At 36.6% G+C, this 25,183-nt stretch overlaps 1 protein-coding gene across 8 annotated transcripts in view; it reads left to right on the top strand.

Moving 5' to 3' along the window:
• Stau2 (staufen double-stranded RNA binding protein 2) overlaps positions 1-25,183 on the top strand; it is a 353,933-nt gene that overhangs the window by 130,708 nt on the left and 198,042 nt on the right. For all 8 annotated transcript variants that reach the window (XM_004637550.3, XM_023722370.1, XM_004637549.3 and 5 more), the window contains 5 exons: positions 1,909-2,068; positions 3,351-3,458; positions 6,507-6,719; positions 11,618-11,755; positions 20,824-20,955. In XM_004637550.3, the coding sequence (XP_004637607.1) occupies positions 1,909-2,068; positions 3,351-3,458; positions 6,507-6,719; positions 11,618-11,755; positions 20,824-20,955 (751 nt within the window). The remainder of the gene's footprint in view (positions 1-1,908; positions 2,069-3,350; positions 3,459-6,506; positions 6,720-11,617; positions 11,756-20,823; positions 20,956-25,183) is intronic.

Below are 25,183 nucleotides of genomic sequence, written 5' to 3'. Positions count from 1 at the left end.
TGGCCACTTCGTATTTCCTAGTTTCTCCCTCTACTCTAGCTACACGATCTTCCTTTGAGTTACTTGAACGCGTATGGCATACTTATTTAGGGCCTTTGTACTTGTGTATTTTTTGCCTCACGTGCACTGTCCTAGATACTTGCGTGGTTTGCCTCTCACTTGTTTCCAGTCCTTACAGTTGGCATTTTCCCAGTATTGATCAGTGTACCTAAAATTTATCCCTGTGCTTCTGAACACTGCCTTCTTTTTCTTACATATATTTCTAACTTACTAGATATCCTATGTAGTTATTTATTGTTTTCCCCACTGTGATGTATACTTCTATTGATTGTCATAGCCCTCTGTCATATGAAAGTAATCCACAATTTATTGAAGTAATGGATTTTAATGTATATCATCCTAATTTCTTCTAGATTTGTTCTTTTTTCTTTTAGTCTGATCTCATCTACATCATGCAGTTCCTAGGTGCACTGTTAGCTTGCTTTCATTGAATACAAACCTGCTAAGATTTTTCGCCTTCAATACATTTTATTATGGTGCTTTCTGCTTACGAATTGGCATAAGCTTTTGCTCACCATCACTAATCACCATAGAAATGCAAATCAAAACCACCGATAGACATCTTCTTGCCTCAGTTAGAATGACTGCTAACCAGAAGATAAAAAAATTCTGACAAGGATGTAGAGAAAGGGAAATTCTCCTATGTAAATGGTAGGAATGTAAATTAATGCAGTCTTTATGGAAAACAGTGTAGAGGGTCTTCAGAAAACTAGAGAAATAAATTCCATATTATCTTAACAATTTTACTGCTGGGTTTTTATTCAAAGAAGTTGAAATCATTTTTTTAAAGAGATATCTCATATTATTTTTGGCCGTATTCATGTAGCCAAAATTTGGAGTCCTTTTAGGTGTCCATTAATATTTAAATGAATAAAGAAAATATTTTATTTATACAGTAGAATATTGTTCAGTCATAAAACAGTTCTGTCGGATGCAACAACATGAACGGAACAAATGGAAATTATGTTAGTGAAATAGGTTGGGCACAGGAAGAAAAATACTATATGTTGTTATTTATTCGTGGAAATGAAAAATGTGGCATCAAAGAAATGTAGAGAATGGAATAGTGGATACCAAAGCCTGAAAGGAGTGTTGGGGGGAGAGGGATAGCAGATAATTAAGACAGCTTACATGAAATAGGAGAAATAATTTCTGATGTTCTATATTTCACAGTAAAATAACTATAGTTGACACCAGTTGAATATTTCACGATAGGACTTTGGGTGTTTCTAGCACATACACAAAAATAATACATGTGTCAGGTGATAGGTATGTCCGTTACTCTAATCTGAACATATGCACATGTATAGAAATGTCCCACTCAGCTCCCCTAATACATACAATTAGTATGTATCAGTTAAAGATAAAAAAATTTTAAAAAGAAATTATGTAAACTTATTCTTATATTTAGTGATTTGCATTGAACTAAGTCTGTCCCTCTGCCCTCATATTTGCGATTATAATTATGTTCTGCTAAAACCACATGATGTGCATGTAGGCGTCTAAATGGGCTCACCTGCCTCTAACCTCTGTACTAGCTCCCTCATTGTCAGTACTAAAACCATACAGCCCACATCTGACAGCTGACTGAGAAATCTTTAGTGTTGCTAATTTTTACTGTATTTATGTTTAATCTTGTACTCATGGCAGAGGTCAGTATACATTTAGTCTGTGTATGACTCACCTTTTATCTTTTATAAGTACATTCATGAAATTATAATTGTACTAGGGTTAATAGGGGTGTAGTAGATGATATAGTTGGTAACGCTTTAAATAAAACATATTATTAATGATTAAAGTGGCTTTATTGAACTAACATAGGTGTTTTGGTTTTTTTTTTTTTTTTAGATATCATTGCCCAGTGCCTAAGATCTTTTATGTTCAGCTGACTGTAGGAAATAATGAATTTTTTGGTGAAGGAAAGACTCGACAAGCTGCAAGACACAACGCTGCAATGAAGGCCCTTCAGGCACTACAGAATGAACCTATCCCAGAAAAATCAGCTCAGGTGTGGTGGTGCTGCATGTAACAGTCTCTTTCTAGACTTCCCCAGAGAGATTATTGGCCAGACAAATAAATACATCTTTAATAAAGAAATAATCTGTTCTGCTAAGGGAGAATACTAAGATGATAATATGCTAAAGTTTGCTTTTCAGACCACTTGTCTGCTATGCTAGACTCCTGTGTTCTAATGGAAATACCTATCACCTGACACATGTATTATTTTTGTGTATGTGCTGGAAACACCCAAAGTCCTATTGTGAAATATTCAACTGGTGTCAACTATAGTTATTTTACTGTGAAATATAGAACATCAGAGATTATTTCTCCTATTTAGTGTAACCTGTCTTATCTGCTATCCCACCTAACCTTGCAGAACTTTGGTTTACTTCTGGAGTTTACTTTATGGGCTAGTCAGGATTTTAGGATGTGTATATAGGGATAAGAGATAATATTCATTTGCTTTGTAGTTAATCTTATATTTATTGGGGATAAGTTACATTGTTTTAACCTAGAATCAAGGAATTTAAAATGCAAAGGATCTTCATGGAGTTTTGAATTCTAGTTTATTTTACAAATGCTGCTGTTGAATCTATCCTTGAATAATCTCATTCATTCTCATGGTATCAGCTACTTTGTCCACTCGCCTCTCAGTAGTATCTCAGGCATATCTTATGGCATTGTCACCTTATTAGACTTCCTCACATAGCTATTTCAAATCCTAAAGTTTAATCTCTGCAGTTAACCTTTCTCAAACCTTCTTTCAGATTTGTTTGAACGGCACACTTAGGTGTTTTTCTGTTTGTACCCTTTGGTTGTAACTCTTATCTGTTTGTCTTCCAGTTAGATCACAAGCTTCTTGATGGTAGGAAGACTATGTCTGATATTTACACTTCATCATTTTGAGGTTTCCCAAAAGTACGTGTTAAATAAGTGAATTGTACCTGTGTCAGACACAGAACTCCTATATATTGGTCTTCATCTTGTACTCTTTATATAGCTTTATCTTTGTAGATCATATTAGAAAACTAGTGGAGAATTGTGTGGGAGTGAGATTTCCAAATTTGGTATGAAATGCTTCTATTTCTACTTCAGATAGAAAAATGGAAAAACCGAAAGTCTGGCAATGAAAGCCCTTAACTACTGTGGTTATGGAGAAATCCTTTGGATACAGTCTGTTTTCTGTTTTCTGTTTCCTGTTTTATTTTAGCTGGTACCTCTTAATTATAGAATATATGTAAAGTTTGTTATAAAGTTAAGATTCAACACTGTCCTTTTTTGTGTTTTAGAATGGTGAATCAGGAAAAGAAATGGATGATGACAAAGATGCAAATAAATCTGAGATCAGCTTGGTATTTGAGATTGCTCTGAAGCGAAATATGCCTGTCAGTTTTGAGGTATGTGCTATTGGAAATCTGTTGTCTTTTTTCCCTTCTCCTTGCTATTTTTAATAAAGAGGTAGTATTAATTGGAGAGTAAAATCCTGCAAGTGTTAGTATGCTTCCTTATGTTCAAACTCATTATCATGAAAATAAAAATTATGTCAGTATTGTGGATTCCTGCAGATCTCTTTGTCTTTTTCTGTGGTAAGCTGTTTGTATATGTGATACAGTATTTTAGTTTTAATCATAAAATGTTTAAATTTTTAGTTATTCATTTTTTTATTTTATGAAATAAAGTAAAGTTTTATAACAAAATAACAGTAACAATCATAAAATTTATTTTATGGGCATAAGATAATTTGTAATATCTTGTAGGATTTGGTATTTTAAATAATTAAAATGCTAATTAACACTAATGTGAGCTTGTTCAGTTTTATATTAAAGCTAATAATTATTGACACATTTATGTTAATATTTAATTTCTTTTCATTGTATGGAAGGCAAAATACATTAAACTCTTTTGGGGGCGAAGTTCCTGGGCTTGAACCCGGGGTCTCGTGTGTGCTACACCTGTAGCACTGTGCTGACACTCTCAGGCCCCCAGGTATCTTTAACAAATCACCAAGAAGTAGTGAAGCAGCTCTCTACAACTCGTTCGCTATGTCACAAGTGCATTTAAGTTGTATGAAGCCTAAAAGAGGAAACTGTAAAGTAATTATCATATCTCCCAACTAAGCAGTCAGTAATTTTGAAGGTCCTATCTGGACTGTGTGCAAAAACTAGGAAATAAGCTGAAACAGTTGTGCAGAATCTTCCTTCAAATTGTCCCTCATCCTCTACTAGATAGCTCACACAGTGTATCTGTGGCTGGTTCATCTGACCGCACTGAGAAACTGCTTTCTTCTTGGTCACAGTTCTACAACTTGGGCTCTCTGATTTTTTTGGTCGGTAACAGAGTGACATAATAAAATGAGAAGGCAGTAAGAAATGGCTGCATGGTGCTGAAATGCCCTTGTCCTGTTGATCTGGCCACTTTCTGAAGCACTTCTGGATGTTCCTTATCACCAGTCTTCTGAATACCAACATTTTAAAAATATATTTTAAAAAATCTTTATTTATTTATTTTGTACAGGGTCTTGCTATGCAGCTCAGACTTGTAGTGATCGTCCTATCTCAGCCTCCCCAGAGCTGGGCTTACAGGCATGCAGCCCCACGCCTGGGGTTCTGGGGCCGGCATGGCCTGTGGTACTGGGGATTAAGCTCAGGCCTTTGCATTTGCCAGGCAGGCTCTTAGACCACTGAGCGATCTCCCCACCCTACCAACAGTTTTGCAAGTTTTAGAAATCCTTGGGTACATTAGTGTATTATGGTAGGGAATAATGTATATTACTGATAATATAATGTGAACAATAGATGCTGAAGATTTAATATTTGCTAGTAAGTCAGTAAAACTTTTGTGTGAAAAGGTTGTCAGTCAAAGTGGTTAAACAGTTGGTATTTAAATTAATAAATTTAGAGTTGGGCATGGAGGTTCATCATGCCTATCACCTCAGCACTCTGGAGGCAGAGGCAGGAGGATTGCTGCAAGTTCAAGGCCAACCTGAGTTACACAGTGAGGCCCTATCTCAAAACAAGTTTACATTACATTAGTGAAGCAGTCGGAAAGTGTCTCATGATAAATTTCTTACTCTTAGTAATGATCAGGTGTTGAGATATTATGTTGTTTTTATTTCTTTTGCTAATTTGTATCCAATGTTAGAAGACAAATTTTTAATGTGATGTGAAATAGAAACCTAAGTGGAGTATCCTCTGTTGGTCAGAATTTTGAAGGATACTCAAGTTTTGAGTATTCAGAGCTTGAAGGCATCTCTTCCCCAGAAGGTGGCATGGTCTAAAAATAAGAAAGAGATTAAACAGTATTTAGGAGCATTTGTAGATGATAGATTCCTAATTTGTTATTCCTGAAAGCTAAATGTTTTTATTGCATAACAGTATACCTTCTTAAGATTATGAGAGTAAATGTCCTTTTCTGTAAAGCAACCTTTGTGATCTCTGTCAACATACAATTAATTTTCACCTACTCATCTGTGTATGAGAGGCTTCCACAGACAAAATCCTTCACAGGTCACAGAATACAGTAAGATTGCATCCTTACCTTGGAAATTGTCACTCTAGCTGGCTTTCTTTCAAAGAATTAAAATCATCCTGTTATAGTGATACATGAATATGTTTATAGCACAGTTCATAAGAGCTAAGTTTGAGAAACAGCCCATATGCCCAACCACAGATGAATAAAGAAAATGTATTTATACACAATGGAGTACTGCTCTACCTTAAAGAAAGATAAATTTGAGGCATTCATAGGTAAATCTTGAGACCACAGTATTAAATGAAATAAGTCAGTCACACAAGCTTAGATATCATTTGGTTTCTCTTGTATGAGAAGACTAAAATAAAAATAAAAAATAAGATTAAGGATAGGAAGTAGAGAGATCTTTTTCAAATGGGAAAAGAACAAGAGATGGATGGAGAAAAGAGAAGGAAAGAAGAAGAATTTTAAAAACATGGAAAAAAGCTTTCACAAATGAGAAGGAAACCAGAAGGTGAAAAGAGCAGGGAGGGCTGGGAACAGCGGGTGATGAAGAGGATTGGACGTATGAGGCACACACTCACTTCCCGCGATAAGTGTGATCACTGTATGCTACAAGTGTGCTGAGCATTCAAAATCTAACAGAGTTGTGTTATGTTCTTAGTTTTGTTTTCTGAAAGACATGGGAGAAACAATAATTATAATTGTTTCTTTTAAAATAATAAAAACCAATTCTGATAATGAATTGAATGTGTTTGTCCAGAATTCTTTCAATGAGTTTATTAAGCATTAAGAAATACGATAGTGGAAGACGAGCAATATGCTTTCATATAGAAATACTATAATTTTGTATAGTTCTTAATTTTGATGGTGAGACTTAAAGATTGCTGCTTCGTGAGCATATCTTGAGTGTCTTCATGTTACCTTGGGCTCACTTGGGCAGCACATATGCTTAATGTTTTACTGTTTACCAGGTTATCAAGGAGAGTGGGCCACCGCACATGAAGAGCTTTGTTACTCGGGTGTCAGTGGGAGAGTTCTCTGCAGAAGGAGAGGGAAACAGCAAGAAGCTGTCCAAGAAGCGCGCTGCAACCACTGTCTTGCAGGAGCTTAAGAAGCTTCCGCCTCTCCCTGTCGTGGAAAAGCCTAAACTGTTTTTTAAAAAACGGCCTAAAACAATAGTTAAGGTCAGTATACACTATGAGTGATCAGTTTTACTAACTGGGAGTTGCTACACATGAAAGATTTCCTTAAGGATAGCTCTTCAACCTATTTATTATACACGGTCCAGGGTTCAGGGTAGGACATAAAACTAGATGAATGATACTTAATTTTTGCTGTTTAAACACTGTTGTATCTACATCTGTTCATAAACTCTTAGATATGTATAGTTTTCTCTGGTTTAAAAAGTGCTTTGCTATTCATGTCTTTCACTATAATCTTCATGACTGTGTAAGGTAAATAATATCCCCCCTCAGCTTACAAATAAGGTTTTACAAAAATGTTCGGAGACTGCACTCACTTATGTTCAGCTATCATGTCGAACAGCTTGATCTTCTCTCATCTCTAATCCAGTGTTCCTCAGGCTGCAACACTTCTTAGATTCCATGAATTGGTAACAGGATACAGAGAATAACCATGTGAATAATACAACAGGGGTAGTAGCAGCAGTTAGAAATTATAAAGCACTCTGTGTGCCAGATTTTGTCCCAGCACTTGGTGTCCTTTATCACATTTAATTCTCATAGCAGCCCTATGAGGTCAATGGTATCGTTTCTCTTCATTCAGGCATTCAGGCACATATACTTTGCCAATGAAGACTATAGAACACACAGCTTTTTAAGACTTTTTTTTTTTAATGTATTAGCTATAGGATCTCACTATGCTGCTCAGACTCATAGTGATCCTCCAGCTTTCAGCCTCCCCAGCACCGGGATTACAGGCATGTGCCACCACACCTGAACTTGGTGGCCGGCTCTTTGCACCTGGGATTTGGGCCAATTGGGGCATGTGGTGTCCAGGATCGAACCCTGGTTCCCACACTTGCTTAAGCAGGCGTTTAGTGTGCTGAGCTCTCTTGCTGGCCCTGCTTTTCAAGATATTGTGACTCTTTCTTTTATCGGATCATATTTTATTTTAAAATGGGGAGAAAAAGGCAGAAAGGAATTAGCATTTAGTGCAAACAGTGCCCATGAATCGTCAGCAAAGATGACACAAATGGAGCCACCCTTCTCTGTTTCTGTAGAAAGGTTTACATTGCCAGTATTTTTGTTAGTAGCTCAGTCTCACTTGTTTAGCAGATATTTATTTATTTATTTAGACAGCGTTTTGCTATGCAGTTTAAGCTGGCCTTGAGCTTGTTTTATGTCTCAGGCTGCCTCGAACTCCCAGTAATCCTCCTGCCTCAGTCTCCAGAGGAGACTGGGATTACAGCTGTGCACCATTGCTCCTGGCCTCAGCAGACTTCTGATTAGACTCTGCAAATCAAGAATTACAGCTAATCCTTTCTAAATTTCTTTAATTTAGGTTGTACAACAGCACATTGTAGGTTTAAATAGCACAATTTATAGATTTTGTACCTTTTCTTTATTAAAAAATATATTATATATGCAAATAACTAAATATTTTTAATAAATACTGGCATTAATTCACTTAGAAGATATAGGTAATGCATCCCTTTAAATATTAGCTCATATTATAAATCTGTTATATATAGCATAGACTGAAAAATAAATTCTAAGTAGATCCACTCATCATGGGTCGGTGGTGTTCTGAAAACTGGTATTCATTTATTTATCTTCTAGCCATACAGTCAAGGACTACATGACTTTCAGAGTCAATTTAGTTATTTATTTTTAAATCTTTATTTATTTGGTACAGGTTCTTGCTATGAAGCTTGGACTTGTAGTGATCCTCCTGTCTCAGCCTCATTAGCGCTGGGATTATAGTTGTGCGCCACCATGCCTGGTTTCGGTGGCCGGCCCAGCATGGCCTCTGGGGGCTGGTGCAGAACGTGGCACTGGGGATCAAACGTGGGTCCTTGCACCTGCCAGGCAGGTGCTTAGACCACTGAGCTGTCTCCCCAGCCTTCAGAGTCAATTTTAAATGTGAATCCTTGTGTTTCTTGAGCATATTACTGAGCTTTTCTGATGTACATTCCTTCATTTATAAAGTGGGAATATATATTTTCTTCCTAATATTTTTTTCTTAACTGATTGCACAAAATTATTTAGTATTTATCATTAATGTCTTAGTTACTTTCCTGTCCATGGGACAAAATACCCCACATCTGCAACTTAAAAGAGGAAGAGGTTTATTGTGGCTTCAAATAGGACTGGAGAGGGCAGAAGGCAAGGCACTCAACCCATGGCAGCCAAAGCAGGGAGAGGGAGGAGCCAGGGACAAGAAAGCACCCTGTGAAGTCACATTGTCAGCGGAGACCACCTCCCAGCAGGCCCCATGCCTAAAGGCACGCTGCGCTAGTACCTCAGCAGTGGGTGGATTCTCCGATGAGTAAGGCGCCCCGTGATCTAGTCACCTTCCAGAAAGCCTGTCTTTGAATGCACGAGGCCGTTTGGGACATTTTAAGTTTAAACCAGAACAAGTAATAATATGTATTAACTTGGTACATTGTAACTAATATTTTGTATGTATGTGGATATACCCATAATATATTTCCTTAAATTTGTTAATGTATAAAATCTAGCTTTTCTTTACATCAGAATGGCAGTATAAAACTAGACAAAAATTTCCATTTAATCTATTAAATCAATCTAACCTTACTAAATGAAGAATACTAAGCTGTTAAACTAGAAGATCTATGCAGTACTATAGTAGGATATAATTCTAATTCTTGTTTTGTTGGGCTGAGCCTGCCACAGCATCTAGGCTTAAGGCAGGCTGAAAACAGGAGGATCACTGTGAGTCCAAGCTGTGTAGTGAGACCCTGTAACAACCAATTATATTTTTAAAAATTATTATTAAAATATAATGCAGGGCCAAGGCTATGCCTTAGTGGCACAGCATCTGCCTAGCAAGCGCAAGGTCCTGAGTTAGATTTCTGATACCATACACACGTGCACACACACACACACACAGTAGAGGTGAAAAACAGTTGTGTTATTCTGGAACTATTTGTATCCATCATTCAGATCTCACCTAAAACTATCTTCAGGAAAGCCTTTTCTGAAGTTCTCCCCTTTGTTTTCCCTTATATACACCATACTTGGAATTACTTGTGGTGTGTAAGTCTCACATAAGATAAAGCCTGTAGATGTCCTCTGAGACGTAAGGTTATTTTGAGAAAGCAACATGCATATGAGTTAGAATCTATAAATTAAAGTATAATCGTACCTAATAATGTGCCAGTGTATAGATTCATTTAGAATAGTGTCTTGATTTTCCTCACTTCTTTGTATGGCTGATACACCTAGGTTCTACACTTCTTTATATTTAGTAGAAATAAGAGAAAAATACTTGTGCTGGGTGCAATGGCACACACCCCTAATCCCAGCTGCTCAGAATGAGGCGGGGTGGGGGTGGGGATTATGGCTTGGTGGTCAGTTGGTTCAATTTAGCAAGACTGAGGAGTGAAAAAGAAAGAAGGAAATTATTGTGATGAGTTGTCTTGATCTTATTTAATATATTAAAACTGTCACATTGTCTCATGATCCCTCTGTCATTCTGTTTTTTTCTTTGATTCAGGGTCTCACTACATAGTTCAGACTCATAGGGATCATCCTGTTTCAGCCTCACCAATCCTGGGTTTCAGGGCTGACATGGCATGCAGTACTGGAGATTGAACTTGGGTCCTTGCGCTTGCGCTTGCCAAGCTGGCGCTTAGACCACTGAACCCTCCCCTCGCCCCCCAGCCCTGTCATTCTATGCTGAATGAATTACCATCCTTCCCCATTTTACAGACAAGGCATAATGGAGCACGCCTCCATTGTTGTGTTTCAGAAACTCAGCTGAGACCTTGTGGCAGAGTCAGGTTTCAAATTTAGCCGTGTTTAACCCAGTGACCATTTGAAACTAGTTAACTGTGAACTTTGTTTGGATTTTAAGATACATTCTATGGAGTTATGCTGTTAGCATATGAAATTTCCCTGACACTGTCTTTGGTTTTACTCTGTTCTTTAATATAATTGTTTTCTATAACATGAGACTTCAAAGATGGATTTCCAGGGTTGGAGGTAAATTTTCCAGACACACCTTTCCTAAGGCAGTCCTTGTTAATCTAAGGCTTGATATCCAAGGAGTAACTTCACTGTCAAGTGCTCTAGTCAATTTTATTTTATTTTATTTTATTTTATTTTTTATTTTATTTATTTATTTATTTTTTTGCTCAGAATGCCCTCAGGGGTGGTTTGGCTGGCTGGAGTGTTGTGGGGATCGAACTACAGCAACCTCAGGCTGACAGCTTTGTGGAAGCAGCCACTTAAACAACTGAGCTAAGGCCAGGCCCCTCTCTAGTCAATTTTAGTCAAAGAAACCAAGTCATTCATGTTCTCAGAATTTCATCCTTAAGTAAATTCAACTTATATATCTACTTCTTTGCCATTGAAGTCCATAGCAACAATAATTTCTTTGGTACTTAAAGAGAATTTTCAAAAAACTAACAGAAACCCAAGATGTAATATGTACATGTAACCACTCCCCAAGGTAGTTTAAACTGTGTAAATTATAATAAAATACAGTAAAAAGTTTTAAAAAGAAAAGATCACAAATCCACAGAAAACAGGACTAGAGACAGGCCACAGGAAACATGTTATTTATCTGCACTTCGTGTGCAAGGCACATTTCTAGTGTTGGACCTGAAGCACCCTTTACCTTTTATTAGTCTCTTCATTCTTAGACTTATCAGTTGTTGCCTGTATTTGTCTTTTGTCACGCCTTCATAATTTAACTTTTATATTTCATTGACTTCATGTTTTACTTATAAATCTCATAGTTTACTCTTGCTTATGTTCTCTAGTGAATGTTTTAGGGTGGTATGAGCATAGAGGGAAGAACTACTCTTTCTTCAAGGATCCAATAATAAATTTTGCAAGTATATTTTAAGACATTTTCTTAAATTGTTTTTTAGGCTGGACCAGAGTATGGTCAAGGAATGAACCCCATTAGCCGCCTGGCTCAAATTCAACAGGCGAAAAAGGAAAAGGAGCCAGATTATGTTTTGCTTTCGGAAAGAGGAATGCCTCGACGTCGAGAATTCGTGATGCAGGTACTTGTAACCTCTACATTAGAAGTTTCCAAAACAATTGAAAAGATTTACAAAGACCCAGGTTGAGTTAGAGATATGGGAGAAAGATAAATTAGAATTTAATTAGAAAATAAAACTCTGGGGGGCCGGGGAGATGGCTCAGTGGAATAAGTGCTTCCCTGGCAAGCTCAAGGGCCTGAGTTCAATCCCCGGTTCCGCCAAAAAAAAAAAAAAAAAAGAAAAGAAAACTCTGTTTACACTTCATTCCTGCTAGGCTCTACCTATCAATTTAGGTGGAACATACAAGTGTCAAGGACATGTTAGACTAGACAACTTCAGTTCTGGAAGGGGTTGTGAGTTCACACAGTTTATTTACTACAGTTTATCATTTAATGCCTATCTTTTAACTTTTCATGTTACATTTTACAACTAGAATCCATTGGAGGCAAAAGGAATTAGAAACAAAATTTAGAAAAATGGATGTATGGAAAAGAGCTAGGGCCCTGAGAGTGCTGGCTGGCTGACCAGTGGGGCCTGAGAAACTCAGAGGTGCCCAGCCTCTTAGTGCTCCATTGTTCAGCCAGGAAAATTGCAGGGTGCCTGTGAATGTACCAGCAGGCTGATAGCTAGGAATGAGGAAGAATGCCTGAAGGCCCTCCTTGTTTTTAAATCACACCTATTCAGTGTCACTTTTCAATTCAAGCTACAACATTGAGGAAATCTTGATTTTAACTTGTTGCGCTGAAGGTTTCATTCCTATCTAGAGGAGAATGGGTCCCAATTTACCTGTATACCCAAGCACAAGAATTAGGACTTTTGCTCCACTAGATTTAGCTATTAATTTTTTCTTTCTCCTTTTCTTCTTTTCTTCTCTTCCTTCCTTCTTCTAAGTATTATGAAGCTAATTTCTAACTGTGTGTCATTTTAGCCTTAACATTCTTGGTTGTATCTCTAAAAAGAAATAAAGAAATTTATTAGAATCATGTAACACTCAGTCTACATATAATTTTTTATTTTATTTTTTTAATAATGCAAGCATTTTTATTTTTTTGTTTTGTTTTGTTTTTAACATTTATTGTGTGTGTGTGGCCAGCTCAGCCCACCAGGGGGCGCGGCTGGCTGGCATGTGGTGCTGGGGGATCGAACCACGGGCCCTGTGCTTTGCCAAGCTTGTTCCAAGTAGGTGCTTTAGACCACCGAGCCATCTCTCCAGCCCCCATATAAATTTTTTTTATCCTGTGTTTTAATAATTCATTTGTCAAAGAAATTTCTTGTCATCAAGTCCAAGGGTGTTACCTTTGATATCTAAATAAAACCAACAGATACATGTTGCAGACACTGTAACATTCAAATACAGTTTCTCATATTGATTAAATTTTCTTTTTTTTAAGAGGCCTTTTTGGTCTCTTTTTTTATTTGTTTTCTTTTATCTTTCTTTGTATCAGGAACTGGACTCAGGGCCTCATGCTTGCCAGGCAGGCACTGCACTGCTGGACTTTATTAAATTTTTTTAAAATTTTAATGCAAAGCTGAATTTTGTCTTTCTTAATTCGTACTCTCCATATTTCTTTATTTCATAGTACTCAATACAGTGCTTTGTAAATAGTAGGTCCTTAATCGACGTTTGTGGTGTATTTGTTGTCTGCCTACCTGAGTAAGCTTGTGCTGGAATCTACGCTGCAGTCGCAGATGAACCCGGATGCCCAACGCGGGGATTCTTCCATGCTTAGCAAGCACATTATTGCCTTCCTGTCATTAGGACCCAGAAGAGTGTTGTAGTATTTTCATTCGGTATCATTTTTTTTTTTTCTGTAGCATTCTTCACTTTTAAGAATACTAGGATGTGTTAGCTGTAGTACTGCACACCTGCAATCTCAGCACTGAGGGAGGCCGAGGAAAGGATGATATTTTAGCAAGACCTTGCCTCAAGGAGTTAAAAATGAACTGAGGCCATAGCTTAGTACTAGAGTAGCCCTGGGTTTGATTTCTAGCTCTGCTGATGAATGAAAGAGTAGCTCAGCACAGCACAGCATGATGTATTTTTTGAATTTTAAGGGTTGAAAAAATGTTACCTAAATTTCAGACCTGTATTAGAAATATAATCTAGTTTTGACTTTATTAATTCTCTTTATGGAATGTATTGAATACCTCTTTTAAAGAAGAATGTAGAGTATCTAAGGCCAGCTTTCATTTTATGGATATTCATAAACATTCTGGTCAAACGGGGACATTTGGCTGTGCTTTTAAATGTTTGCACACTGAATTCATAATTGTTTTTCCCCGTTTGGAAGCCCCAGTGGATTCATTATAATACTGCAGCAGCTTTATCACAGGAAAAACTTTTGTATAAATTCCTTCAGCAGTGTTACCATGTATCGTAAGGAAGGTAGCTGGAATGGTTGAGATAATTTGCTTATTTTTATCTCTCACCAAATAAAAGAGAATGAATGAGCTAGTTTATGTGTTATAGAAGGAATGCAGTTGTATGTGTTGATTAAAAAAAAGAAACTCTCTGATGACATTATTTGGGTAGTTCCAAAGCGGATTTCTTAAAGCTTTTCTTTGTTTTTTGAAGGGAGGAGTAGTCTTAACTTTTCAAACAGAGAATGATAGCTAACTTACCTATTAGTACACTATAATATTATGTATCCTATGCTATTAACTTTGCTACCTATGGCTAAGAGCTCCAAATTGTTAAAAATTATATAAACCAAATACCATGTTTTATTCAATGAAAAATAATGAATTAAACTTTTAGTAATTGCTATTTTAAAATTTATTTTGTTGGTAAATTTTTTAAGGACTGGACTCCTAAATCATTTGTTTAAAGAAAAATTTGTCTTATTAAGTCTATAAAAGTAATCTTTTTTGCTGATAGTAATTAGCATGTTAATGTAAAAATCTTATCTGCAATAATTAAATTTTTTTCATACTTTCTAGGAAGATGACTATGAAATTTGCATACCCCCTTACTTGACTTTCATAATAGAGTGCTCTTTTGAGTGACCACTATTTTTGTTAGAGAATGAAAGACCCTCTGCAGTGCGGTCTTTTCAGTAGTGACAGTTTGCTACCTACAAAGTGATGAACAGTGCAGTTAGAAAAACTTGTGTGTGGTGTCAGGTGAGTGGGAACGCGATTCTGGGGAAGCTGCTGTTCTAAGGGAGGAAGTCACCACAGTACTGGAGCTGGATAGAGGCATCAGGCAGCCTCAGACAGTCGGCAGAGGGTGGGAGCAGCACTGCAGCTGGCAAGGCCAGGAGCAGCAGTCTGGAGCCAAAGGGTATCAGACCTGAGATGCACGAGCTTTCGGGGTGACATAGCAGAGACCTTGAATGAGATTTGGTGCGATGCGTAGCGGATGGAAAGACCCCTGCAGGCTCGTTTGTAGGCATTTACTGCTCCATGATGTTTTCCTTCTGTTTCGTTTGGTGGGGTTTTGACCCTCAGAGCAGTAGAGGAAGAGTCTGACACAGCTAATCTAATCTTTTCTCTGCTAACTACTTCAGCAACATAAGGGCTGGTGAAGCCATGGAATGCAACAAGCACCGGAGAATGTACCAGGTAGCGGAGGGGACTGTGGCCTGGGATTGAAGCACATTATTCATACAGCCTGTCATGTGAGGGCAGGCTCAGGCAGAGACTATTCTAGAACCTGCTGCGATGAGCTGTGTATCAGTCTTTCTCAGAACTAGGTCTACAGATAGCTTCTGATGTCATGATGTGACATGTTCTGGCTTTGAAAGAAGGGGTAGAGACAGGTTTCAAAAACGTTTCACAGATATGAACTGTAGGATTTACGATAGCTGTCAAACTCTGTAATGAATAGCTTCTCAATGTTTCATATGTTACAAGAACTGCATATAAAAGAGTGCATTTCTTTGTTGTATCATTTGCATGTTTATGTTTAACTGTGTATTTTGTTGCCATTGTGTTGTATACCCACAATTCTTAAAAGTGCTTAGGTCACTGAAACATAAAAGTAGTAATGGAAATAGTTACACAAATAAAATAATGGTGTAAGAATAGGTAACCAACCGTGAAGTATGGATATAAGATGGAAATCTGTATGTTCTGGAGCAGGTGAAACAACTTCTTTTATGATTTTATGCAAGAGCTGAAAGAGAAAAATATGACTACAAGTATCATGGGATGTGCCCGCAACACTGACTGTACCATCTGTGCATTCCTTCCTAACATCACTGTATTGTCACTGAAATTTTGTTAAAATAGATGAAGCTTTTGAAGCTTTCTAGGTTTTTTTTTTTCCTCTTTCAAATAAAGCACAGTGACATCTAGTGACATCTTCTAACTTAAAATACGGGTTGCCTGTTCAGCTTTCCTGTTTGGTTTTCTAGTGGAGGTTTAAAATAAGACTTCCTAGGAATCCACTGTGTGTTCTGGGTGTGGGCCTTTGCATTTCAAACACTGTCGCTTCTGATGGTCCTGTTTTTCCTGCTTTAATGTTGATTCTCCAGGAATAGAATAGAGGGCGAGCTGGGTGTGCTGATACATGGCTGTAATCCCCACAATCAGGAGGTTGAGATGCGAGAATTGCTGTGAGTTTGAGGCCAGCCTGGGCTACACAGTGAGTGCAAGGCTACTCTGAGTAACATCATGAGACCCTGTCTCAAAACACAGAAATAAAAATAGATTGTGTGTGTGTGTGTGTGTGTGTGTGTGTGTGTGTGTATTTATTGCTACTGAGGATTAGCTATATCCTCAGCCCCTTTTCAAGTTTTTGAGACAGAGTCACTGATTTGCCAGAACTGAATTCAAAGTTGTGATGCTTTGGGCTGTGCCTCCACTTCCAGAGCGCTGGGTTGCAGGCGTGCACTGCAGCGCCTGCTGGGAACAGAAGTCGTGTAATGCAGCCGGAGTTAGCTGTTTTTCCCTTTCTGCTGTCTTTATGATGAGCCTAGACACCCAGATGAATAAATGCACCCACCTTCTTCTTCTTCCATAGGATGTTGGTTCTTCTTAGCACTTTGCATTATTATATAAATTTTGAAAACAGCTTTTAGTTATTGAAAAATATGTATAGTCATTGAAATTTATTCAATTTATAGGTCAATTTGATGAGAAATGCTGTTACAGTACTGTCTTCAGTGGCATATCATGTTTATTTGGATTTTCTTAATTTTTCTCATTAGTGCTTGTTGTCTTTCTCTGCAGAGGCCTTGTACTTACTGGTATTTCTTTTTTTATTTACTATAAATGGTATTTTAAAATATTTTTTATCTTCTGTGGTATGTTGATGGAGTATAGAAATATAGTTGGCTTTTGTATGCTGACCTTACACAAAACTTGTTACAGTCTCATTAATTCTTATATCTGTACATATTCTTACCTTCCTTATATATAAAATCATATCTGTAAATAATGGGAATTTTCCTGTGTTTGATTTGTATACTTTTTCTAGTTTTTATTGCTCTATCCAGGATTTGTAGTAAAATATTAAATGCTGGAAATAATAAAGAACATTCTTATCTTATTTCTGATCTCATAATTTCAACATTAGGCATCCTATTTACTGTTTGCTGTAGATTTTTTATAAAAATGGTCTTTATTACATTAAACGATATCCCTTCTTTTTCTGGTTTGCTAGTAGTTTTAATTATGAACAAGCGTTAAGTTTTCTCAAGTGCTTTGCCAACATTTCATAGAATGATCATATGGTTCTGTTCCCTCGACCTTTTAGTGTAGAAGAGTCTGTTGACTGATTCTGTCTGCCACTCACATGTTAAGACTGACATTGCGTTTTTAGAACAAGCCCCACAAGTCATGATTCTGCTTTATTACGGTGTTCAGAACTTTACCATTTATTTTCATGAGTGAAACTGCTTAGTGAATTTTTTTTTATACTGCTTTTCTTGGGTTTTAAATCAAAGTGATGTCTCATAAAATAATTGTGGACTGATTCTTCTTTTTTCTAGTTTGCATAAGTTTGTATAAGATTCGTGTAGTTGTTCCTTAAGTATTAGGTAGAATTTGCTGGTGAAACTTGCACCAGTTTTCTTTATGGAAAAGTTTGTTTTAAAAACTATGGTTTTAATATCTTTAGTAGTTAGACTCCTATTTTGTGGTAATTTTTATAATTTGTATTGCTTAGGAATTTTTCTGTTTTGTGTATTTTAAAAGTTTAATGTAAAATTTGTTACTTCATAATACTATAGTATTATGAAGTCTCCCTTTTTCAGCCTTCTGTTTTTGTTTTGTTTTCCTCAATCACTTTGGTTTATTAATCATTTCAGGGAATCAACTTTTGACTTTATTTTATTTGTATTTTAGGGAAGGGTCTACAGGGTGTTCAAGGTCTCACTACTAGATCAGATTTGTAGTGATCCACCTGTTTGCAGCCTCCCAAGAGCTGGGATTACAGGTGCACACCACCATGCCCAGTCTCAATTGCCATTTTAGCACACCCAGGGATCGAACCCCTGACCCTTGCGCCTGCTCAACTTTTTGACTTTTAAACTTCTCTACTATACTTTTGTTACAGTTTAGAGCTAAATGACTCCCAAAGCCTCAGTCATTTGTAAGACTATGAGTTATAGCTGTTGTGTTGTCGGGGGAATAGGTCTCCTCAGAGTCTGGGCCCTGTGGGTGTGACTGGAAGGCTACAGCCCTCTTCCTGGCTCCTCCTGTGACTGCTTTCTGCTGCAAGGCTGCATCATGGGGAGCCGCCCTTCCTCTGCCATGGCCCTTTGCCATGCAGCCTGCCTGCTATGCTCTGAGACATGAGCTAAAGCAAACTCCTAGATATGTTCAATAACCAGAGAATGTACATCTAAACCCTTAAGCTCAGCATTACTCTCTGCATTTTTACGCATGTGTAGGAAAAATTCAGCATTCTTTTTGGGTCACCGACCCTGTGTCCAACCCCACTGTTTGGCCTGGGCATACCTACCATTTCTACCATTGTAACACCGGAATGGCACACATTGCTTCTTTAATGTGACATCCTTCAGATACTCGGTGGCCTTTTTTTTTTTTTTAAAATTAGTTTTATTGAGAAACAAATAGCAATGAGTTTCAAAACGGATAAGTAGGACAGTTTCAATAATTAATACATTGCATATTGTTGTCTTCGTAGTGGTTATTCATAGTACAAGATGCAGACATGATATCTTGTCAAAGCACCCAAGATGCACCGCTGTATTTATAGAGCTCATAGCTGGATTAATCCATCCATGAACTCCCCCTGCCATATTGAGGTGATCCTTACTGAAAAGGGACAAATTATTCCTAAACCAGAGGAGGAAGTTGCACAGAAGTAAAAGATATCCCAGAAGAAACTGAAGAAACAAAAATTTATGGCACAGGAATAAATTAAGCATAAATTAAATGCTAATAAAAGAAATATTGCCTGTTTTAAAAAAAAAAAAAAGCTGTTCCTCAGCTCCAGGGCTACCTGCAATCCATTTTTGCTCTGGCAAATGGAATTTATCCTCATAAATTAGTGTTCTAAATTTCTTACTAAAAACCTAATTAAATATCTGATACATTAAAAAAATTATTTCCCCTTAAAAAAAAACAAATTCCTGAAGTTGAGGGTGTTTGGTATTGTGTCTCAGGGCCAAGAAACGTTAACTAAGGCAACTTTATTTTCCATTTATTTAATATTTATTCTTGTGTTCTCTTTTCTCTAGGTCCATTTTGCTGTTACATTTATAATTTCTTGAAATGGGTAGTAGGTCAGTTTTTGCCTTTCTAAGAGCTTTGTGGCTATACCTTTTCTTCTAGATTCTCCTTGAGCTGTATTCTTTAAATTTTAGTATACTTTTGTTATTGCTTACATTTAAAAAATTTTTTTCATTAAATTATCTTATCTGAGCTATGTATTGTTTGGGTAACATTATTTTCTAATGTTGTGATTAACTCTTTGTCTCTTCCTTTGTTTACAGAGAATACCATGTAAAAAGTAATTGTGTTTTTTCTTTTTTTGGTGGAACCGGGGCTTGAACTCAGCCTTTGTGCTTGCCAGGGAAGCGCTTATTCTACTGAGCTATCTCCCCGGCCCCTAATTGTGTATTTTCTGTCTCTTTGTGAATTTCTATTGTAATTCTATTTTTCAGCTTTCTAGTTTTTTGTATCTGTAATATCTCTTGTTATAAACATATACACTGCTAAAATAGAATTACCCAAGTCAGAAAATGTATGTGGACTAATTTCCACCTAGTAGCAAACGTACAAATAAAACAAAAGAAAACATACATCAGAATATAAGGTAGCTGTTGTATATTGAAATATATGTGGAGATATATCACAGATACATATTTAAATTACAAAAGACAACTATAAAGTAAGTTCATTATTTATTGAATAATTATAATTGATTAATCACTCATAGATTGGCAATAAGTACTTGGTATTACCCTTGCTTTACTGATGAAGATCCTGAGGCTGAGCGGTATTAAATAATTCATACAGCTAGGATGTAGATTTGAGTTTCATACCACAGTCAGATTTGAAAACCTTTATTCTTAACATATTATTATCATCACCCTAGTATATTAATTCTAAGAACTAATTGATATGTCTTTTAAAACTTGGGTTATAATATGAACATTAAATTGTACCAATATAAATTTCAGCCTGCTTATTAATTGAAATAAAAAAGCTAAATGTAGTCATAAACAACATGCACTTTGTTCAAATAAACATTTTTTTCTTATATAGGTAATAGAGGCTTAATTTTTTAAAGAATATCAAATAGTAGGGGCTGGGGAGACGGCTTAGTAGAATAAGCGCTTCCCTGGCAAGCGCAAGGGCCTGAGTTCAATCCCCAATGCCAAAAAAAAGAATATCAAATAGTAAATAAATGAATAAGGAAGTACAAAGTCCTCTAAGAGTCTGTCACAACTGAGATAACCCACTGCTGACATTTTGGAAGCCATTTTTCCATATTTTTTCTCTATACACACTTCTGTATATACATTACCTATGTTGTCTCTTGGCTTACTATTTTACCTTGAACTAAATTTTATAGTTTTGAATGCCAGAGAATGGAACACATTGTTTGATAATGTAAGGATTTCCTACTTACCAAAGCAACTGTCGTTCATTCCTGTGTTTACTCTTAACAGGTCAAAGTAGGCAATGAAGTTGCCACCGGAACAGGACCTAATAAAAAGATAGCCAAAAAGAATGCTGCGGAAGCAATGCTGTTACAGCTTGGCTATAAAGCATCCACGAGTCTGCAGGACCAACTTGATAAGGTGAGAACTCAGTTGTACGTATGTCTGTGCTTTCTATCAGATTATTAAAATGATCAACAAATTCTGATCTTAAATGGCCTTACAGTATGTTACTTTTAATATTTTTGAGGCAGTACTGTATCTAGAATATAAAATAACATCTACTAAAGGAATAAGATGAAATATTAGTAAATAATTATAATCATAAAATTAGAAGATAATGAAAATTTATTGTATGGTCATGATACATATTCTATATAACACCCAGTTTAAAATTTATTAATTGGTTGTTTTTGCTAGCTATTTTGTCTATATACATAGTTTTAATTTGTATCTTTTAAGAAGAGGTTTTTAGCTTTATTTTTGGAATGTAGCTGAACACTGGAAATAAAAATGTTGTCTTTATTAGGGCAGAAACTATATTATACACTCTATGAACTAATCTTTTATTTACTTAAAATTTAAAGGTAAACTCAGAGGGTATTTGTTTTTTGCCAAGACTTGTGTTCCTGGGCCCCTATTTCTTCTGCAGCAGTTAATGATGTCCTTAGCTCCTAACTTTGTGCAAGTGAAGCAGAGAACCTGAATGCAGAACTTGATAAATAACTTGGCAGGAGCTGGCTTCATTGTATTTTGTACTGTATTTATCATTTTATTATCTTTGTATGGGTAGAAATATTTCTGTGAAAATTCATAGTAAAATAAGCTTAATAATTACCTTTATCAAAAGTAATTTACTTTTGATCAAGCCTTTCTCATGTAAAGATTCTGTTTCAGAGCTGTAGTTTCCATAAGAACTCACTTATGAAGTTTAGAGTTTGAAACAGGCTTCTGGTTAAAAGAAAAAATTAGCAATGCTATTTGAGGCAGTTGCTATTCTCTTGAATGATGAAAAAATCATTTGTGCAGCATTTCTAGAAATTTCACTTTGTTTTTGTAACCTGGCTGGTCAACACATTTTCATCTTTTTAAAGTATTTGTAAAAAAAAAAAAAAGCAAAAAAGTATTAGTAATATGAAACCTAACATATGTTCAAGTTTCTGTAGCTCTTATATTGTGTGTATATATGCTGTTTTAACACTTTTATATTGATTTAGAACTGGTGAGTACTTTATAAAAATATGTCAAAATAAATCTCTTCATGGATATTTGTAAGTTAAATGAAAGAATATGAAACAAAAAAAGCATTAATTTTACGTATTTGAAAAACATTTTTTGCATGTCCACTATTAGTCAGAGTTCTCCAGAAAAACAGAAGCAACAGAACATGGATAAATCTATCTATCTTCAGTCGATCAATCAATCAATAGATAGGTAAATATATAGAGAGAATATATATGTATATATATCAATATATATACATCTATATATAGATAGATAGATAGATATATGGCTGGACAGCTGGGTGGAAACTAAGGAAAGAAAAATAGTTTCAGTCCAAAGACAGTCTGCAGGAGAATTGTATCTTGCTCAAGGAGTTTGATCTTTTTTTTTATTTTTTTATTTTTTTTTCAAAGTTTTATTGATAAACAGCAATGAGACAGTTTCAAATCCAATTGGAAGTACAGTTTCAACAAACAACACACTGTATATATTCTTCTTAGTGGTTAATTGCTGTACAAGAAGTGGACTTGTGATCCTATTTACAAACACCATTAGAACAAATCATTCTATTCATTAAGAGAATGCAACTATATATCTATCCTAACCACTTGGAATACACAAATACAAAATGGACATTCATCGGTATACCCCATTTTTTCTAAGTTCCGTTATTGAATATTATAGGTGTGTAAACTCAGCAAAATATTCTAAAAGAGTCCAGTAGCCCATAATAGCATTGGGTCTTCTGTTTAACTGGCAATGTCAGAAATTATTGACCTGAGTCCCCCACAGCTCAACATAACAGCATGGCTTTATTTCCTATATTTCGTCTTCATACTTTTCTACTGGATGGTTAAGACCAAGGTAAAGCAGGACCTATGCAACAAGAGTTGTAGCTTTTTGGTCTGAGAAGGTCAGCGAAATGTCCTCAGGATTTATCTTGAGATCCCGTACCTCAGATTGTAGAACCTTTGTCAGTGCAGCCATGTGGATGAGTCACGGCCAATGCTTGGCCAGTGTGCTCTCCTGTGAAAGCCTGAGAGAGTATCTTCTCCCTATGTGACTCTCCTTAGGCACACTCTACGTCATCGATCACTTTCCTCTTTGGCCTCATAATCTTCTTGATCAGAAAATTTGGGACACTACTAGTTATTTGACATTACAGTACAAGTTCTTATATGTCCTGAGTCTTAATTGATCTTAGAAGGTTAGGGCCAAAATGTTGTCAAGGAGTTTGATCTTTTCCTGTATTCAAGCCTTCATCTGATTAGATCAGGTCCACTGGTGTTGTGAGGCGCATTCTACTTAACAGAGGGTTCACCACTTTAGATGTAAGTCTCATCAAAAAACTCTGTTGCAGAACTACCCAGAAGAATGTTTGATAAAACATCTGGCACTGTGATCGAGATAAGTTGACATGTAAAATTAACTGTCATGCTCTGTAAATTCCAGGCAGCTATAGCTGAAGGTAAAGTGACTGAAACTTGGTTTGTACATTCAAGGACCTCAGCAATTAAAGTGTTGAGTGAGCGATTTTGATCATGTAGCAAAAACTGTGGTATCCTGGAACCCAGGGAACAGGGGTGAAATCTGGATGATTAGGAAAAGCTGAGGTGACTATTTTTATATAAAGAGCTTGGGGAATTATGCATTAAGACTTGAACATGAAAGTGATGATCTTGTTTTTAATTCTTCAGAAGATAATTCTGTGAGGAGTGTGGAGAATGGATTTGAGCAGAATGAGACTGAGGATAGGGAGACCAGACAGCAGTCTGCTACTGTTGTTTTGCTAAGAGACACAGAATGTTTGGACCTAGACTATAGTAGCAGAGGGAGAGGAGGCAAAAGACTGCAGAGAGAACTCAGACGTGTACTTGGCAGAAATCAGTAGAGACAGTATATGCAGTATGGCCAAAAACTATGGTGAATGTTTAAATTGTTTTATTACAGTAAAAGACACATTCTTATAATCCCCCTCAAAGTTCTCCCCCTCACTTCAGACACACTTATCCCATCGTCCTGGCCTATTCAGAAGCAGTTTTGGAAGTCTTCTTTCATGGGGCCGGGGAGATGGCTCAGTGGAATAAGCGCTTCCCTGGCAAGCGCAAGGGCCTGAGTTCAATCCCCGGTTCCACCAAAAAAGAAAAAGGAAGTCTTCTTTTATTTCTTTAGTTGTGCCACTATGGCTGCCTTGTTGTCCTGAATCAATGCAAAACATCTACTGTGATCATTTGACTCTGAGGAAGAGTCAGAAGTCCCTTGGTCCCAGATACAGGGAGTGAGGCTGGCTGTGGCCAGGATTCACTGTACTGTGATCTTACCTTGTAAAGACACTCATGAAAGAGCACTTCCAGAGCTGTCTCAGAAAGCGGTGGTGATGGGATAGGTGTGCTGAGGTGAGAGGGATATTTTGAGGGAGCTTAATGGCAACATGTCTTACTATAATACGTTTTTTTTTTTAAAGGCAGAAGGGTTTTTTTTGCTCCAAATGCCCTCAGGGCAGGTTTGGCAGGCTTGAGTTGAGGGGATCGAAGCACAGCAACCTGAGTCTGACTGCTTTGTTGAAGCAGCCACTGAAAGAACTGAGCTAAGGGGCAGGCCCCCTATAATACATTTTTTAAAAATGAGATATTCACTGTGTATTTTGATCACACCTTGTACATGAGTGGATACAGGAGTAAGAAAGCATAGCATAGTGGAGGGCTAGAGAACGGCTGTAATTACTGTACAAGGCGGTGTTTACACACTGCAGAAAGATAAAATCGAAGGAATTAAATGTACTGATTTGTCTATAATAAGATCTTTGGTAAGTGAGGCAGAAAGCTTTTAAAGTTAAAAAAATCAGTGAATACTATATATGGTTAAAAGAATTCAGAGTATGAACAGTGGAAGAAAGTCTCACTTTACTTTCTCATAATCCCAAGGGCATCTGCCATAATGAGTTCATATTTGTGCAGCATTCAAGGTTTGGAAGAGGATATTTCATACGGGTTTGATAATGGAAATAAAATAAATATCCTTAAAAAAATAAATATCCTTGCAGGGCTATAATATGCTTATACACTGCTATTCCCTACTTTAAAAAAATTTACATTTATTGATTTGCAGTTCAATTAATTTTTGTTAAGTTTTTTTTTTTTTTTTT

Source organism: Octodon degus, unplaced genomic scaffold (genome assembly GCF_000260255.1).
Source record: "Octodon degus isolate 3935 unplaced genomic scaffold, OctDeg1.0 scaffold00091, whole genome shotgun sequence".
NCBI classification, from domain to species: Eukaryota; Metazoa; Chordata; class Mammalia; order Rodentia; family Octodontidae; genus Octodon; species Octodon degus.
Note: the sequence above shows the minus strand (reverse complement) of the source record. Positions and strands in the feature narration are given on the sequence as shown.